This window comes from Neomonachus schauinslandi, chromosome 16 (assembly GCF_002201575.2).
Source record: "Neomonachus schauinslandi chromosome 16, ASM220157v2, whole genome shotgun sequence".
Classification (NCBI taxonomy): Eukaryota; Metazoa; Chordata; class Mammalia; order Carnivora; family Phocidae; genus Neomonachus; species Neomonachus schauinslandi.
In genome coordinates, this window is record NC_058418.1 from 52,672,423 (window position 1) to 52,689,729 (window position 17,307).

At 55.5% G+C, this 17,307-nt stretch overlaps 1 protein-coding gene across 1 annotated transcript in view; it reads left to right on the top strand.

Moving 5' to 3' along the window:
• Nucleotides 1-171: 171 nt before the first annotated feature.
• Nucleotides 172-17,307, top strand: part of LOC110593872 (c-Maf inducing protein) — a 227,556-nt gene continuing 210,420 nt past the window's right edge. Inside the window, exon 1 of the mRNA XM_044911310.1 lies at nucleotides 172-518. Within this exon, the coding sequence (XP_044767245.1) occupies nucleotides 219-518 (300 nt within the window). The 5' untranslated portion in view covers nucleotides 172-218. The remainder of the gene's footprint in view (nucleotides 519-17,307) is intronic.

The window sequence follows — 17,307 nt, forward strand, 5'->3', positions numbered from 1 at the left end:
AGGAGGAAGCGGAGCCGCGAGGAAGCGCCGAGCGCCGGCCGCCCGCCCGCCGCCAGCCCGCCGGCCCCTCCCCTGCCGGGCGCCCCCCCAGCCCCACGCCCCCCCACCTTCCTGGGCGGTGGGGGGGGGGCGGGCCCGCCCCCAGGGGCCCCGCCGCCCCGGCAGCCCGGGACAGCCCCCTTTCCCCGCCCCCGGCCCCCGCCCCGGCCCGGCCGGCCATGGATCTGACCAGCAGCTCGGGCGGCGGCGGCGACCCCCGGCAGATCGAGGAGACCAAGCCGCTGCTGGGGGGCGACGTGCCGGCCCCCGAGGGCACGAAGATGGGCGCCGTGCCCTGCCGCCGGGCCCTTCTGCTGTGCAACGGGATGAGGTACAAACTGCTGCAGGAGGGCGACATCCAGGTCTGTGTCATCCGGCACCCGCGGACCTTTCTCAGCAAGATCCTCACCTCGAAATTCCTGAGGCGCTGGGAGCCGCACCACCTAACGCTGGCCGACAACAGCCTGGCGTCCGCCACGGTGAGTCGCTCTGCGCGGCGGCGGCGCGCCGGCACCCCCGCGCCTCGCCTCGGGGCCGGGAGGCGCCCCCTCTCGCCGCCGCCCCCTGCCCGCCGCTCACCTGGAGCCCGGGGCCTGCGGGGTGCCGGGGCGGGGGGGCGGCGGGGGGACCCCGGTGCCCCCCTCCCGGCCTGCGCCCCGGCTGCCTTGTGCCCAGCGGGCGGGCTCGGGGAGACCCCTCGGAATTCTGCATAGGATCCGGCCCACCCCAGCCTGGGCATGTGGGGACCTCCCGGGCCCAGCGCTAGCTAGTGTTTCTTACGGATGGGACCGTGGGATAGACCTGGGCTGGGCCCCGACGGTGGTGGGGGTTCCCTTTCTGAAAGCCCGCGGCCCATCTGGATCTGCGCTGGAGGGGAAAACAAAACAACCAAAAAATAAAGAAAGAAAGAAAGAAAGAAAGAAAGAAAGAAAGAAAACCTAGCAACTTCGAAATCCCAAAACCCAAAGAATTTCCAGAAGCCAGTTCCTTTCTGTGCTCTACTGTCTTTTTCCTGCCCAGGCTGGTAGGCAAAGCTGGGTGCTTCCCTTTCTGAAAAATCTCATTCGCACGTTGGGAGGTGGGAAGGGGAAGGGGAGGGGGGAGGGGGCAGGGGTCCTGGACTATCTCCTCCCCACCGAGGGGCGGTCAAGTTCTGGAGTGGAAGCTGGCCTGTTGGGCCCTGGTCTTGCATTGTCTGTGAAGTGTGTGTATACGTGTGTTCTGTGGCTGGTTTTATTTCGTTACTGTTATTGTTTCTGATACATGGCTGGGACTGGGCCCGCTGGATGAGAGGGAGAGAAGTCACTGATCTGTTTCTGAAATTGAATCTGCAAGGTGGGGAAAGACAGCTGTGGTGGGGTCGCAGGGGGTGGGGGTGGCGGGCAGGAGCCTGAGCAGGATGCTTTGTGTTTTGAAATCAGGACAGTTTAAAGCACCAGCTCTGCTTGGGCCTGAGCCTTGCTGAGGGGATCCCGTCCTCTGTGGAGAGGTGGTAGGTCTTCTCCAGAATGCACGCTCCGCCTGGGGCGGCTGGGATCCTGTTTACTAAGCACGGTTGTTTGGTGGGGGCGGGTGGTGGTGGTGGTGGTGGTGGTGGCAGGATCCAGTGCCTGCCCACACCTGTGCCAAGAAAACCCAGCCAGGAAACAGGGTGTCGCTTACATGGCATGTCACAAACGTGTAGCGTGTGTAGACGTTTCCCCGGCGTCCATGTTCCCTTGGCAGTGTGTCAGAGGCTGTGACACATGCTCCAAGGAATGGGGAGGGGGGAAAAGTTAGCAGAAGAAGCCCTGCTCCTCGAAACCACTCCCCCCTCCCGAAAGCATCGAAGTACCCGGGGACTCTTATTCTGAATTTTGGGTCCGACGTGCTTAGAACACCTATTTTTTTTCTTTCCTGTGGGCAGGTTGGTGCAGTATCTGCAAAGACTTCTTCCTCAGGGAGGATCGCTGGTTGCCGGGAGGCGGTCCGGTCCCAGGTTCAGGCTCATGCATGTTCTGAAGCCCGTCCGAAGCCACGGGCCTCGGCATTTAGGTTTTCATTTGATGGAGGGAGAGCCTCAGAAAATTCGCCAGCACGCAGTGTTTCAGGCTCAGGGAGGAACCAGTGCCCTTAATAGTTCCCTGCTGGGATCAGGAGCCCCCCAGTCTGGCTTCAGAATTTCCCCCTGTTTCAGGGGGGCGTTGTTGTTTATCTACCACCCCTCAAAATGAAGGGGAGTTGGGACGGGGGGGGGGGGAAGGGTTGAGAGGCACAGTGACCCTCCGTGGGAGAAGCCGGGAGTGTGTACTCTGCTGCTGCTGGCCATGGTCTGGGGGGGAAAGCCAGGTTTGGAGGCTCCAGGCCCCCCCTCTCCCAACTTACTCTGATTGCTCAAGAGGTATATAGGAGAGAGAGGAAAGGAACAAAGACTGAGGCTGGGCACTGGTTTCTCAAGCAGCCGGAGGCCCCGGCACCACCTTCACCAGCCAAGGTGGGTGGTACCTTCGTAGCTTGGGCCTCTCTGGAGAGGGGCTGTGATTTTCAGGACTGGGGATGAGGGCCATCCGTGGAACAAGATTTGTCTCAGCAGAACCCTGCTCTGGCAGGGTTGGAAATGGGGAAGTAGGAACTATGAGCAAGTGTCCGATGGGCTGGCAAATCCCCCTTCCTCCGCCTGTGGCCACTCAGCCCTGTGGGCAGGGGATGTCCTTGAATTTTGCCCTGGTGGGCTCCAGTGGGGTGCAGGGCTCTCTGTGCCAGGGCCTGTGAGTGTGGAGGGGGCTGCTGAGGGCAGTCCTGGCTGTGGCAGTGGCCTCCAGGGCAGAAGTGGGGTTGGAACTGTACCAGGGACCTTGTCTCTCATGATGGGACACCTGGTTGGTGTCCAGGCCCTGGGGAAGCAAAGCAGCCCCTGAGGGGTTTCTCTGAGGCCTGGGCATTATGTAATTTGTCTGCATTTTATAGTGTGTGGCCCAGGCATGCTATTGAGAAATATTAGCCCAAATGAAACAAAGGTGAATTTGAGTGTAGTTCACTACAACAAAAGCCCTGTGCAGCCCTGTGGCTTTGCAGAGTCCCCTGGCCCAGCCTCAGGCTGCCGATAGATCAGGTATGTTCCGGATCGGGTCATATCCTTCCATGAAATGTACATCATCCATATTTTAAGCCGCCTGCACAGCCCAACTCAGAACCATCTGGTAATTATCTGGTTAATTGTGTAGGCTTCAGGAACAAGACTCAGAATGATTGATCTGGATTCAAACCGATAAACAAACCACATACACTCCTGTCCAAACCATCTTTGGAGCCTGTCTACACTGATCCAATTAACTGGATCGTTGTCAGAGATAAAGGCTTCCAGGACCACAGCTGCATCAGGCTAGGGTGGAAGCACATGGGGGCTCCCAGCCCGCCTGGTAGGCTGCTCCAGCTGGGTACACCCCGCAGGTGGACCTCAGTTGATTCCCCGCTGGGGAGATGGGCTCAGCCCGGGACCCTGGGGGCTGGCGGTCTGGGACCCTGGGGGCTGGCTGGGTCCCCCCCCCTGGCCTGGCCATAAACTTTGCCGTCTGTGGGGTCAGGTTGGAGCTTGCCCCTGTGCCAGTCTCCTGGGCCAGTTACTGATTAAATCCTTGCAGAGCCAGCAGTCTGCCTGACGCGGCCTGTGACAGCGCTGGGCCTGATGCACTCTGTGCTCGAGACTTTGGATCCCCAGTGCTCATAAACAAAGAAGGAAACACAAAGGCAGCAGTGACCTGGCTGACGTGTGAGGGGTGATTGGGACGCGTCTGCCCCCTCCCCGGGGCACACACGACCACACCTGCGGGCCTGCCCAGACTGTGGCCGAGACGTGGTGCCTCGTTCCCCTTTGGCATCCAGGCTTCTCACTCCCCTGGCCTCCTCGGGCTTTTCGTGGCTGCCGGCTGTAGTGTGGGTTGCAGCCAAGGGCCAGGGGTTCCGCAGAAGCAGCCGGGTCCACACGACCAGAATCCATTTCGCCATCCTTCTCTTGTGTGGGTTGAATTTGATCACCTGCTAGACATGTTTGTCCGCTGGAAGAGGGCTTTTGTCTGCGTGCTTTGTTTCTCTGCGCCGAAGAAGCACAAATAAGCTGCCTACCTTTTCTTTCACCTTATTTTATTACATGCGGCACGTGGCATCTCAGAATGGTGGGTCCGATCCGAAAAGCCGTTTCTTCCCTGATCAAACAGGATACGGGTTGGCGCACAGGTGACCGCGGCCTTCTTTATTTTCAAGCCTTAATTCCTCAGTGCCTTGTTTTTAAGTTTTTTCCCCTCTGCTCCTCCAGTTGCAGTGTTTCTGGGCTTTTTATCATGGCAAGGAAAAGAGAAGTCACCTTAATCCTTGTCGGTCTCTTTAATTTGGTGTTCTCTCGGGGGGCAGCAACCTTCTGAACTTGGATTTTGTTAACTAAGCACCTGCTGGGTGTCCAGTGCCCAGTGGAGAGCTCAGCCCCATGGTGTGCTTTCCGCCTGAGAATTAAAGTCTGTGTCGTCCAGGGTAGTCGCGGGTCCCACGGGGACGGGTGTGCGTGTGCGTGTACGTGCGCACGCGTGTTCGTTTTTTCCACTTTGTCACTTACCCGGCTCCTGTCAGTCCGTCCTTCCCGCCTTTGGTTCATTGGATGTTTCCTGCGTCAGTGAGGGAACACAAATAATTTTTTTTCTTTCAATACCATTTGTGCTAAGATTTTGGAGTCTGTCAAGTTTGTTTCCTGGGTAACATGTCTGATTGGAGGGGTGGAGGGGCAGGGGCCAGAGACAGAAGAGGAGAAAAGAATCTGAACTCTCCATAAACAGCAAACATGTTCTGCCTCTCCCAGGTTGTAATAAATAAATAAATGCATTTTAAGGAGGGAGTAAGTTTGATGCTGCCATTTGCCTAGCACAGTCCGAGGTGCTCTTTATGGCCGTGGGCAGAATCGTGCCAGTCCAGGTGGATGGTGTTTCATGGCACGTGGCTGGGCTTTGCTGCCAAACTGGCGGTGGAGACAGGCGTGTGTTCCTGGCTTGGGCTCCATGGCCTGCAAGTGGCTTCTGCTTGGCACTTCCCGCTCGTGCACCCGCCGACTTGCCTGGCAGTGGGAGAGGGCATTTCTGGGGTACCGTGTCCGGTGAGGCGCTGGGGTAGCCTGGTAGAACCGAGAACCGAGGCTGTCTCAGGGTTCCTCCCCTGCCAGCCTTGGGGAATCAGGGTGGCCTCTCTTTTCTCCGGGCAGCCGGGCTGGGCCCACATGAAGGGCACCTTCTTGGTGTTTTGGTGGAATAGACATTTGAGGTGGTTGAATTATGCCTTCGATTAAAGGATTAAATGAGATTAAGTGAGGCAGTGTGATACGGTTTAGGGTGTCCCCACCATGGGGCAGACCTGGCCTGGGCTTTGCTGTCACATGGCGCCGGGTCTGGATTCGGAGGTTATGATTTCCTGGCTGTGTGACTCTTAGCACATTGCTTTTCCTTGGTGGGCCTTGCTTTTTTTTTTTTTCCATCTGGAGGGTGGTATAATCCTACGTACCTCATTTATAGGGTTGCCGTAAGGTTTGGAGATAATTCCGAGTCCTACCTGGTAGGACGGCCAGCACAGGGTGGGAATACGAGCAGGGGCCAGTGTTCCAATTCGCGTTTTCTTAATTGCCCCGAGAGAGCTTCTTGAAATTCTGCGCAAGTAGAAAGGACTGTTGCTATTTAAAAGTGGGCAGTCTCCAGAGAAAAGTCTCCTGCGATGAGCAGTGCACTTGGGAAAGTTAGGGGTAGTGAGCAGATCTGCTGTTTGCAGGCAGTGAGACAGACTGTTGAAAGCAGTTGAAGAAAGACTCCTCAGGAGTCCAGTCTAGCTTCTTTAAAGAAAACATCCCACAGAGCTCTTTTTTTTTTTTTAATTGCAACAATAATACGCACATCAAATAAATTCAGATAGTACAACAAGGCGTATCGGGAAAAATACACTTTTCATGCCCCAGTGGCGCCTCGTTGTCCTGCTTGCGGGCAAGCCCTGTTACCCATTTCCTCTGTATCCTTGCTGCCCATTCTGGGCCGTGACTGGTCATTGGACAGTGTATTTTGTAGATGATTCCAGGTCTGTGCACACACGGCGGCCTTACTCTTTGTCACGGTTGCCTGGTGCTCTGCGGTGGAAGTGCGAGGTGATGCTGCTAGACCATCTCCTGCTGCTGGACGTTTAGGTTAGACCCAGTCTTTCGCTGTTTGAAACGAGACACTTTCCATCTTTATTCAGTGGAGCTGTTCCTGTTTTGATAATTTGAATGTTTTTTGTTTCTTTGGTGGGTGTTCAAATACTTAGTCCCAGAATGCTGTGCAAGGAAGAGCTGACCTTCCCCCCGAGGGGGATGGGCCGTGTTGCCTGGGGTCATGGGCGCCTGCAGGCATGCTTCCATCTGGCTTCATGTCACTGGCTGTGGAGCCCCCTTGGGGAGTCCGCCCACCTGGCCCCCCAGGAGCCGAACACAGGTGAGCAGGGGGCTCTGGGCAGTCACGCTGACCTGTGCCCCGAGGACAAGAGTCTGCGTGGCCCAGGCGGGCTGTTTCCTGCTCCACCTGAGAGCATCGTTTTTGTCCCCAGACTTCCTGCTTCCCCAGGATGGGAGCCAGGCCGCCCAGCCCCGTGGTAGAGAAAGGGAGGAAGTGAGAATGTCTCTTCCCCACTCCTGGCTCTGGCGACAAAGCACCCAGTGAGTTCATCGGGGCGCCGAGGGAGGTGGTGCACATTTGAAAGGAAGCCTTGCTGACATCAGCCGCACCACAACCAAAGGGTGATGAGGCGTGTGTGTGTGTGTGTGTGTGCTGTCCCTGAGTCCTGAGGCCAAGGAGATCTCAGAGGAAGCGTTTCTGGTGCAGGAGTTGGTCCCCATGTTCAGGAACCATTTCCTTATACCTGCCATGTGCATGTGTATCAGTGTTGGGCTGTGCGGTGGTGAGGTGGCTGGAGGAGAACAGCCAGACAGGTGAGCTTGAATCCCTGCCCTGCAGCTTCCTAGCTGGTGCGTGACCTTGTGCAGGTCTCCTAACAGTCTGCATTTACCTGTAAAATTCGGATCGTGGGGATTTCCTTTTGGCACTGATGTCCGTGAGGTTAAGTGAGGTAAGGCATGGCAGTTCACGCATTTATTCAACAGATAAATATCACTGCTGTAGGCACTTTGAAGAAAACAAGACCCTGCTCTCCCCGCCCTCCCCCAGGCTGCCTGTTGGTGGGGTGGGTGAAGATGATAAACCACTAAGCAGGGAGATATAAAATCTGCGTGGTGGTGACAGGGGTCCTAGAGAAAACAAAGCAGGCAGGTAGGTGGGGCGTTCAGAGCTTGGGGACTGGCAACCTTGCTGCTTTGCACATGGCAGGGAAGGGGGTGAGAGCGTTCCTGGCAGGGAGAGTGGCAAGTGCAAAGGCCCTGAGGCTGGATTGTACTTAGAAATCACCTAGTAAAGTGGCTGGCATTTAGTAATTGCTGTACAATTTTTATTACCCTTGCCTTTTAGGAGCTGTTATCATCTATTGAAAAATATTTATGAGCACCAGAATGTGCTAGTTGTTGGGCATACAGGGAGCTCCCTGCCCCATGGAGCTTTCATTCTTGTGCTTCTGGGTGTGTGTGTGTGTGTGTGTGTGTGTGTGTGTGTGTGTGCGCTTTATTTCGCCAGGCTTCCTCTCAAAAGATAGTGAATAGCTTTGGAGCAGTGCTGTAAGAGACTCTTAAATTACAAAGCCCAGCAAAACTTAAAAACCAGCTGCCTGGGTCCATCCTGAGTTACAAGTGTCCTAGGACCGAGAACACACTAATTGTTGAATTCGCCTCTGGCATTTTGCTGGCGGGGGTGGGGGGTGGTGGGGGAAGTGGTGAGGGGAAATTTGTTGCTCAGAGATCCTTACAAATGATTCATCAGCAGAGCTGGGATTCACACCCAGAACTCCTACCTCCCAGCACCTTCCAATGCCTTCTAGAACCTTCCAGTGCCTTCTAGAACCTTCCAGTGCCTTCTGTCTTCCTTTTTCATTGGCCCTCCTGCTTTCAAGCTGCTATCAGAAATGATGCGATCGAGAAAGTGTATAAGCAGATAAGGCTGAGTAAACTTACTTTGGAGGGAAGCAGAAGAGCTGGATTCTCCAGTCCCTGGGTAGGTGGTTGTATAGGACTCAGGCGGGGTGATGGATGCTTTTGTGGGGCTGGGCTGGTTGGGTCCAGCTCAGGTGGGGTCATCAGGAGAGGGAAGATAACACTGGAACTTGTAGTCCTTTCCTGCGTGTCTTGAGCCAGTCCCAAGCTCTTAAAGGCCTGGAAAAGCTGCAAAGGGGAGTGCACAATCTGGAGAAACCAGGCCTGGCCTCCCCGCCCCCCCCGCCCCGCCCCCTGCCATTTGGCTCACTGTCCAGGCCAGGTGAATGTGATCACCGGCATACGCTAGTGTGAGGCTCAGAGGGGCAATGGAGCCATCCCTGTGGATGGGGCTGGGCGTCAGTCGGGGTAGGCTAACTAACCGCTGTAACAACTAGCCCCCAAATCTGCGTGACTTCACACAATATGGCTTACTTCTTGCTCTCCTCAGTCCGGTGGGGGATTCTGCCCTACTGGAGCTGGATCCTTTGGGCACCTGGCTCCTTCACGTTGTATCACTGGCTGCCCCTCTCCTCCCCTTAGGGCCTCACTGAGCGGGAGATGGGAGAGGGAGAGAGCTCCAGGCTGAGCCAGTGGTAGGCCTGGCCACTCACATCTCTGGGATATGACAACTCCTGAGCACAGGGAAGGTGGGCACTGGAGGAAGGAGGCCGTGGAATGATGAGGACTCCCACCAGGATTCCTGGGACACCGCAGAGGTCTGGATGTCTTCAAGGTCCTGGCTGCAGAGTTGCTGCTCTGGAATGGAAGTTGGGACACCAGGAGCTCTTCTAGCTCCTGGGTGGGAGCTTCGTGGCAGTCTTCTCTCTGGTGGAGAATAAAATAGGCTAAGCAAACGTATTGCAAGGAATGGAGCAATGCATTCATGATTACAGGGACATTTATTGTCTACCTACTGTGTGTGAGGAGCTTGAGTGGAGAGGCAATGGCAGGCCTGCCCCCAGCGTGTGGGTGTGCGTGTCCATGAGTGTGTGCACATCCAACGGTTAGACATAAAATTATTTCAGCCTCTTGCAGGCACATCTTAGCTCAGAATCAGTGGGCTTATCAGTTTAGTGTTTGCCGGTGTTTGGCAGACATTCCTTTGTGAATTTGTCAAGTGAGTTCAGGGAACTGGTGTTGGGAAGTGAATGCCAAGTATTTGTAGAGTAAGTACCAGGCACTAAGTTTGTGAGTCGAGTACCAGATACTGTGTGTGCAGAGGCAGTTTCCCGGGTACTGCGTCTGCCAGGAGTGCTCCCTGGTACTGTGCTTCCAGAGTGAGTGCTCCCGGGGACTGCACTCCCCAAGGCTCACTTACATGGGGGTGCACCACGAACTGGGATGCATCAGAGGGCAAAGCACAGTTCCTCAGAGAGGTTTATGCCGCGTCCTGCTGTTTGGAGGGAGGAAGAAGTGGCTGCCAAGGGGCAGCTGGTTTCAGGAAGGACTTTGTAGGAGAGACACATCTAGACGGACAGACCCAGGAGGGAGACCGGCAGAGATGGGGCTGGGGGCCAGGGCTGGGAATGAAGCAAGGAGGGAGAGGCCACAGCTGCTGGGCCACGTTCCGGGTGGTCTGTGCCGTGTCCCTGAGCGGCGGGCGCCACAGGAGGGCATAGGGGATAAAGGTGGAGGCGGGATCACTTCCCAGAGTGGGGGCCCCCAGTGGGGGTGAGCTGCGTGCTGGATTCACCAGGGCACGGTCAAGCCAAGAGGGCCCTGGTCACAGTGCAGAGAGACGGGAGACCAGCCGCCAGCGGGAGCCTGGGATCCCCCCAAGTGGAAGCTTCAGGAGTGCAGGGATCTGAGTCACCAGGGCCAGGCGTCTGTCACAATAGTGACCATGGCAGCAACCACTTGGGAGCGTTCCTTTTGCCAGGCGCTGTGCCAGGTGGTTACATGGGTGATTCCCCTGTGTTTCTCTGTCCAGTTTACAGATGGGGACACTGAGGCCTGGCCTCTCAGCAGACATTCTTTGGCTGGATGAACGGGTGGATGAGCGAGTGAGGGAGGGAGCGAATGAGGTTGCTGCAAGTGCGTAGTTGGCAGGTCCCTCCTTGCTGGAAGGGGAGACGCAAGAGCTGTGCTCAGACCTCCACTCTCCACCCCTGTGACCCTGTGTGTCCCTGGCCCCCCGCATGACAGGCACAGCACACCTGCACCGCTCTCCGCTCCAGGGCTGCCGAGGCAAACGGGCCGTGTGTGCCGCCGACCCATGGGGCACATGGCGTGCGCGGCCAGCCTCAGGGGTGGACACAGGCCCGAGGGTTCCTGGCCTGCTGGTTTGTGTGTGAGGCTGCCGCCAGGCTCAGCCGGCCAGCCTGGAGCTCCGGACGGGCTTCCATCAGAGCCATTTGGTATTTTTCTAAGCCCTGGACCTGAAACCTCCCTTGTCAGCTTTAGCTCTCACGGCTCCCCTTCTGGAATCTTCTTTCCTGGAGGCCTGGTGAGGAGGTTCAGCCTGGCCCTGGGGCTCTTGGGAAGGTAGCACCATCAGGCTGAGGCCCAGGCAGGAGTGGCTTTGCTTCGGGTCTGCGGTGGCGTCTCTGGGCTGGCGGGCTGTGAGGTGTTGGGGCAGGGCTGCCCTGCTGGAAAGGGGAACGGTGACTTGGCTGAGATCCTTCGGTTGCTCTGGTTGGTTCGTGTGTCATGGCCCTGTGACCGAGGCTTGCTTTGGGAAAATGGGGAAAATGAAAGCACTTGAGCTGCCCCAGTGTTCTGGTGGCTACTAGGCCTGGGGATTCCAGCAGGGTCAGCCTGTGGTGTCGGATGGATCAGGACAGTAGTGATCGTTTCCTCCAAGGGACGTATTTATGCATTTATACTCACACCAGCCCCTGGGGTTCCAGTTTATAGATGGAAACTGAGGCCCTGCGAGTTTCAGCTTATACATCTGGAACCCAGAGCTGAAGACCTTCCCCACATGCCACGATGCCTCCTTGCTGGGCAGTGGGGACTCAGCACCAGCAGGGCCTTGGTAACAACAGCCAGTACTTACTCAATGCTTACGCTCCGCGCCCTTTGTGTATGTGAGCTCGTTTAAACTTCGTGATGCCCCTGTGATGCTGTTAATTCCCCCATTTGACAGATGAGCAAACTGAGGCCCAGAGAGATGAGATCACTGCTTACCCAGCCAGTAATGGTTGGAGCTGGGATTTGAACCCAGGCCATCTGGCTCCAGAGGGTAACCACATGTGTCCTGTGAGCAGGGCTGAAGAGCAGAGGGTCAGAAAGACCCACAGGGGCCGGGCTGGCTCCACGCTGAGAGGGGGGCCTTGCAGAAGTGGGGCGGAGGTGTGTGTGGACAGAGCAGAGTGTTTCGCCCGGGGGGTGGGGGGGTGCAGCCATTTCCTGCAGGCCTGTCTTTGGGAGAGCCGTGGCGGACCTGGGCTTCTCACCTGTCCGGGATCAGTCTTGGGATAGTGGACCCAGCCCCGTGGAGCCTCACTTTCCTTGCCTGAGACGGCCTGGCCTTGAGGAGCTGCCCGTCAGGCTGTGATGACCTGACTACAGAGAGCCTGCAGTTCAGGATCCACTGGGGGTGCACGCCCAGCCTGGCCCGGCCCTGCCCGCCTTCCGGTTCCACTACCCCGCACCTCAGATCTCTGGCACAGCCCCTCCCTCTGCCTCGGTGGAGGCCACCAGCCCCTGAGTCTTCCCTGACCCCCCAGGTGCCGTGGGGGCTCCCTTTCCCTCAGGGTGCGTTGCGCCCCTTCCCCAGCTGGATGCCAGTTGCCTCTTTGCTTTTCAGTCTTCTCTATTGGCTGTTCACTTCTGCACTTGCAGAATAAACAAAAATCATCACACAGGGATGATAAGCTTATCAAATAAAGAAGCAAAAATTTCTCCCATAGTCCCAGCCTCCCAAAAGTCATGCATATGGACATTTGGGGGTGAAGCCCTCTGTGCTCTTCCTAGATGAGTACGTAGGACACCCATGGGATCCTTTGCACAGCAAGCAGGGATTAGGTCTTATTTCTAAATGCTAAGCCATTAGTACATTATCTCAAAGTGCTTCAGCTTTGTCCCTATTGACATTGGGGCCCGAATTATTCTTTGTGGTGGGGGCTGTCCTGGGCATGGTAGGATGTAGAGCATCTCTGGCCTCAGCCCACTAGAAGCTCCCCACAGTTGTAGTGGCCCCAAATGCCTGAAGACATTGCCTCATGTCCCCTGGGGGCACCATTCCCGGTTGAGCCTCCAGGGAGCTCATCTAATATCCCACCTACCCTGCACGGCCCTGTTTGTCAGAGGGGGCCCTGGCTGTGTGTGGGCCTCTGGCAGAGCCGGAGCTCATGCCCCTGCCCCAGTCACCTTGCTTCTTCAGAACCTGGCATGGAGGTGGTAAGGAAGAAGTTTGTGGGGGCTGCCGGAGCCCAGATGCCCATGTCTGGCCTGGCATGGGGCCAAGTGGCGGGGCTCTCCGGCAAGGCCCCTGGAAGGAAATCCTGCTGGCCAGAGCATTAGCAGGCTCCCCACACCCTCGATCCCTGGATCAGCCTTCCTGCTGTGTCTGCCTTGATGACTCAGGACTTCAGAGATCTGGGGTGTTGAAAGGAGAATTGCATCATGCCAATGAAATAAAGAAAGAAAAATTAGCATTAGAAAGTTTTGGTGTGAGGAAAATGAAGCAACCTGTGTGAAGTAAAGTGTTTTCTGGGGGGGAAGGGTTGTGGAGAGGAGAGGGAGTGGGCCGGTAGGTCGGCTACCTGGCTACAAGGCTCTTCTAAGAAGGCCTTCATCTGCTTGACTAAAGCTCCCCCCCCCCCCCCCCCCCCGCCTTCCAAGGCCATGTGTTGGGTCCCTCTGCCTTTTGGCGCTCGTTGAACCACACCACCAGGAAAGATATAAAAAGGATGCGTCTGGAGTATGTGTGGGTCCTGCCAGCAGGTGCGCTGCAGGAGTGAGGGGCTTAGGTTAGAGAGTGTTACAAAGAGCAGAGGTCTGGGGGTTCTTCTAATGCCCCAGTGGTAAGTAAGGCCCCCTCCGGGCCAGGAGAGCTGAGCCCTGGCTGGATCTCGGCCCCCATCCAGCCCCAGCACGCCCTTGCCAGCGTTCAGGGCAGCCTCGCTCGAAGGGGTGTGTGTTGAGGATTGGGGGACACACACCCTGCGCCCCACTATGAAACCCATGGTGGAGATGGAGACGCTAAAGACCCCGCCTCCCCAGGTCAGTCCTTCCTCACTGTCATCAGGTAACGTGGTTACGAGTGCTGGACAGTGTTGGATTCACACACTTGATATTGGGCCGTGTGGCCAGTGGTGTGATGCAGTTCTGTTTCCGCATCTGTAGGTTGGGGATAATAGTGGCCAAGCTCCCAAGCTGTCCTACGGGTGAAGGAGATAGTACCTGGGGGCGCTTAGAAGAGTGCCGGTGAGTAAGGGCTCAGTAAATGCGCCCGTTTTATCCTGGCTGCTCCTTCCCCTGCCTGCATTTCTGCTTCCTGCTCAACTGCCAACTTCTCGAAGGCAGCGTCCTTTTAATCCAGGGACACCTGATGTCAGTGCAGGCCTTTGGCTGAATGTAGTTGCTCTGGAGGGCGTCTGGGGGCCCCAGCATCACAGGGACAGACAAGCATCTCAAGTTTTCTTGGAAACCCTGTCCCTGGCTGGTGTCCTTGGAGCTGTCCAGGAGAACCTCGGGGCTTGCCCCTGACCCTGTCCTGTGACCTTAGGCACCACAACATGGAATGGACCCTCAGCCCTGTCCCCAGCACCGGCCACCATGTGCCTGACTCAAGTGAGATAGAAACCCGAAGCTGGGAGGATTGAGGTATTATTCGTGGTTTTCACCTTAGCTTTCAGCAGCAGTGCTTGGGAAATAAGATTTTGATCTTGGAAAATATGATTTAAAAACAGAATTGAAAGTCGCTTTTGTTTTCTCAACGATATTGCCCCTGACACATGCACAGGGCCCGCAGAGTGGCGTCTGGTGCGAGCGTGCGGTGGGAGCCGCTCACGGCCTTCCCGGGAGGCACACCTCTGTGTGTGTCCGACACCCCCCCACGCCCACCTTCACAGCACCCCCTTTCTTTTGTGGTAGCCCGCTGTGTCATCTTGGCCTTACTCACACTGTCAGTGGTGACCGTGCTGCCAGGGGAGGGGGCTGCTTCCTCGGAGCCCTGCTGTGTCCACCTTTGAATGAGGAGCATTAAATGTGTACATGCTGGCCTTGTGGAGCTTGAGTCTGGTTGTTCGACCCCAGCGCTCCCATCCCAGAGGGGGAGGAGGTTCCTGTCCTTGCTGTTGGTTGAGGCCTGGGAACTCTGGGTCCCCATGGGCCTCCCTGAGGAGCCTTCTAAGAGGTGGGTCCTGGTACCCTGGTGATCCCAGGATAACACTCCATTCCAGTTTGCTTTTTTCTGTGCCCAAGACCTGGTTTGGCCACTGGGGACCCTGGAGGAGATGGAGGCCGTTGGCTCCTTAATTTAAGGTTGCTGTGGGTGGGCAGGGTCCCTCAATCACAGCTCCTATCCTGTCACCGCCTCCCCCGACTCAGGCCTAGGGGTGGGAACACCTGCGGTAGAAATGGGGTGGCCACCTGTCCTGGCTTGCCTGGGACTGCCCCGGGAAACTTGTGCTTGCACGCAAGTCCTGTGTCCCGAGAAACCCTGCAGGCCGGGCAGAACAGGACAGTTGGTCACCCTGGGGAGAACAGCCATCTCTCGTGCCTTCCCTGTGCTCTGCCACACCTTGGTATGTCGTCCTTTTGTTACAGTTTCCCCAAATTACACCATTTTGTGTCTGCCATCTGTTTCTTCCCAGGGCCCCGGCCAATGCACCAGGAGCTTCAGGAGGATGTAGTTTTCAGAGCTTTTCCCTTTTAGAGCTCGCAGTAACCAAATGGGCCGTAATCTAAACATGGAAAAATGAAATTAATCTCTTGGACATAGACTCTTTTATGAAAGTAAGGCCGCCTTCACAGAATGGTGATGATGATCCCAGTGACCCTTTATCTGCCCAGTTACCACGGGCCTGTTGTTGTGTTAACTTTGATGCGCCCTTGTGTTGAGGCATTATGACAACCCTATGAGGACTCTCCAGGGTCAGGAAACTGAGGCTGAGTGAGGTGAAGGCGTTTGCCCAAGGCTCAGGCCGGGTGAGAGGTCATACCAGGGCATGAAGCCCAGTGGAGCAATCTGCGAGTTTGGTATGCCTACTGATCGGTGAGGTGTTTTACACCCCAGGCCAAATCAGACAAAAGCCACACTTGGGCTGCTTCTGGCTTGGATGTGGAGAGGAGAGGGAGTGGGTGTGCAGGCCGCAGATCTGATGTTTTCCACTTCTTCCCGTGCGGCAGGGCTGTGAGCACAAAGCACGCAGAACTGGCTGGTCGGTCCTTTTGGCTTTGCTGAATTCAGCCATGGGCAGTGTTGGAAAATGTTAGTCTGTTCTTTCCTTTTCCATCCCCCCTTTAAATTTTTATAATTAGAATCAGAGGCAGAGAGAACCTGCAGCCATCTAGTTCTGGGATGGTGAATATATGACACACGTGCTGGAACTCCTAATTCCCTCACCCCTGGTAGACATTGCTAATCAATCCTGGCATAATCCATCCTTGCTAGGGAGCCCAGAGACAGCCACTACTAATCAACTGCAGTTGGCCCGCAGCCACTGTGCCGATCAGGAACCTGAGACCCAGGGACATTAAATGACCCTCCCTGGAGCCACCAGGATTACAGTGATGACTCTCTGTTGAGAGATGACTTTGGGTCAAAAGTCTGCCATCTAAACGAGGTATGGTGTAGGGGGAAGGACCTGGTTTTTGCGCAGCATTGCACGGATCTGGGTCTAAATCCCAGTTCAGCCTCCTTCTGGTTGTGACTTCGAGTAAGTCACGTGACCTCTTGGAGCTTGGTCTGTGAAACTGGAAATTATAATCCCTGCATCCCAGTGTTGTGAGAAATAAATGGCTTGGAGTGTTTCTTCAGCATCCCGCAGATACCCAGATTGAGGACCTAGTGTGTTCCGGGCACTGCCGTAGGCCTGTCGTGTGGTCCTGCGCTGTGTGGACAGCGCTCCACCTGGGAGCTCAGCTGCCTCATAAAGAAGAGGGCTGACTCGAGTAATGCTGGTTTTCTTCCTCTTTCCTTTCTGGAGGCCTATAAAATCGTATTGTTATTATTAATTTTTAATGATTCCTCTGTCACGTCCACTTAAATTTTGGCCTGTTTGTGCTCTGCATGACTCGCTTTGGGAAGTGATTTATTTTTTCTTTCATTCTTGGTCTCGTTTCTGTTCTCACATTGGAGTGGACGGTCAGTAGGTCTGTTTGTCAGTTACGGGCAATCAAAATGACAGAATCTTCCCGACTGAATGAATGTGCCAGGACACCGGGTCTTGGACTTTTTGAGCAACATACTCCTTTTGAACATTTGATGAAAGCCACGGACCCTTCTGCTGACGAAATGATAAGATAACAGGCTCATGGGATTTAGCATCGGTAATAGAGACATTCTTGGGGATTCCTTCCTGGACCCCCCCAGATTATAAACCAGTCCTGGGGGTCTGCGACACTTCCCTAGCAGGAAACGGAACTTTGCACAGAAATAAACATGTAAATGATTAAAAAAAAAGTTTCATTAAGTAGGAAAGATCAAGATTTTTATTCGGAGTTCTGCTCCTTAGGCTGGGGAAGTGGATTTGTCCACACAGCATTTTCTATGCTTTAGAGCTGTGTTTAGTCTTCTTGGTTATGGTGAAATATTTTTTTTCTTTTATCCTAGTCTGGAGTTTCAAGGTTGGTACTTCTTGCCCCTAAGATGTTTATTTTCAGATGTAGAACAGTGCTTCGCTCTTCGATAAGGCAGAGCACATCACCGAAGCCACGCTGTGGTCGGCACGGTGTGAATCTGCCGGCATTGCAGATGTGGCCCAGGGCTCAGCCCCTCTCAGTACACAGAGTGACCTTGGGCCGCCTCACTTCTCTGACCTCTGAAGCTAGGGGATCGAGTGGTCGCCAACTCCCGGTGGTCAAGGATTAAAGAATAGTAAGCATAAAAAAAAAATAGGCCCGGAGAGTGTCCCAGTAGGCCGTGGTGGATTTTGTTATTGATCACCTTGAACTTGACTCAGACGTGTGGATCCGCTGTCCTGTGAAGGGCTGGTGTTTTTATTGAGTGAGTTGTGCAGGCTGCCTGGCGAACTGAGCTGAAG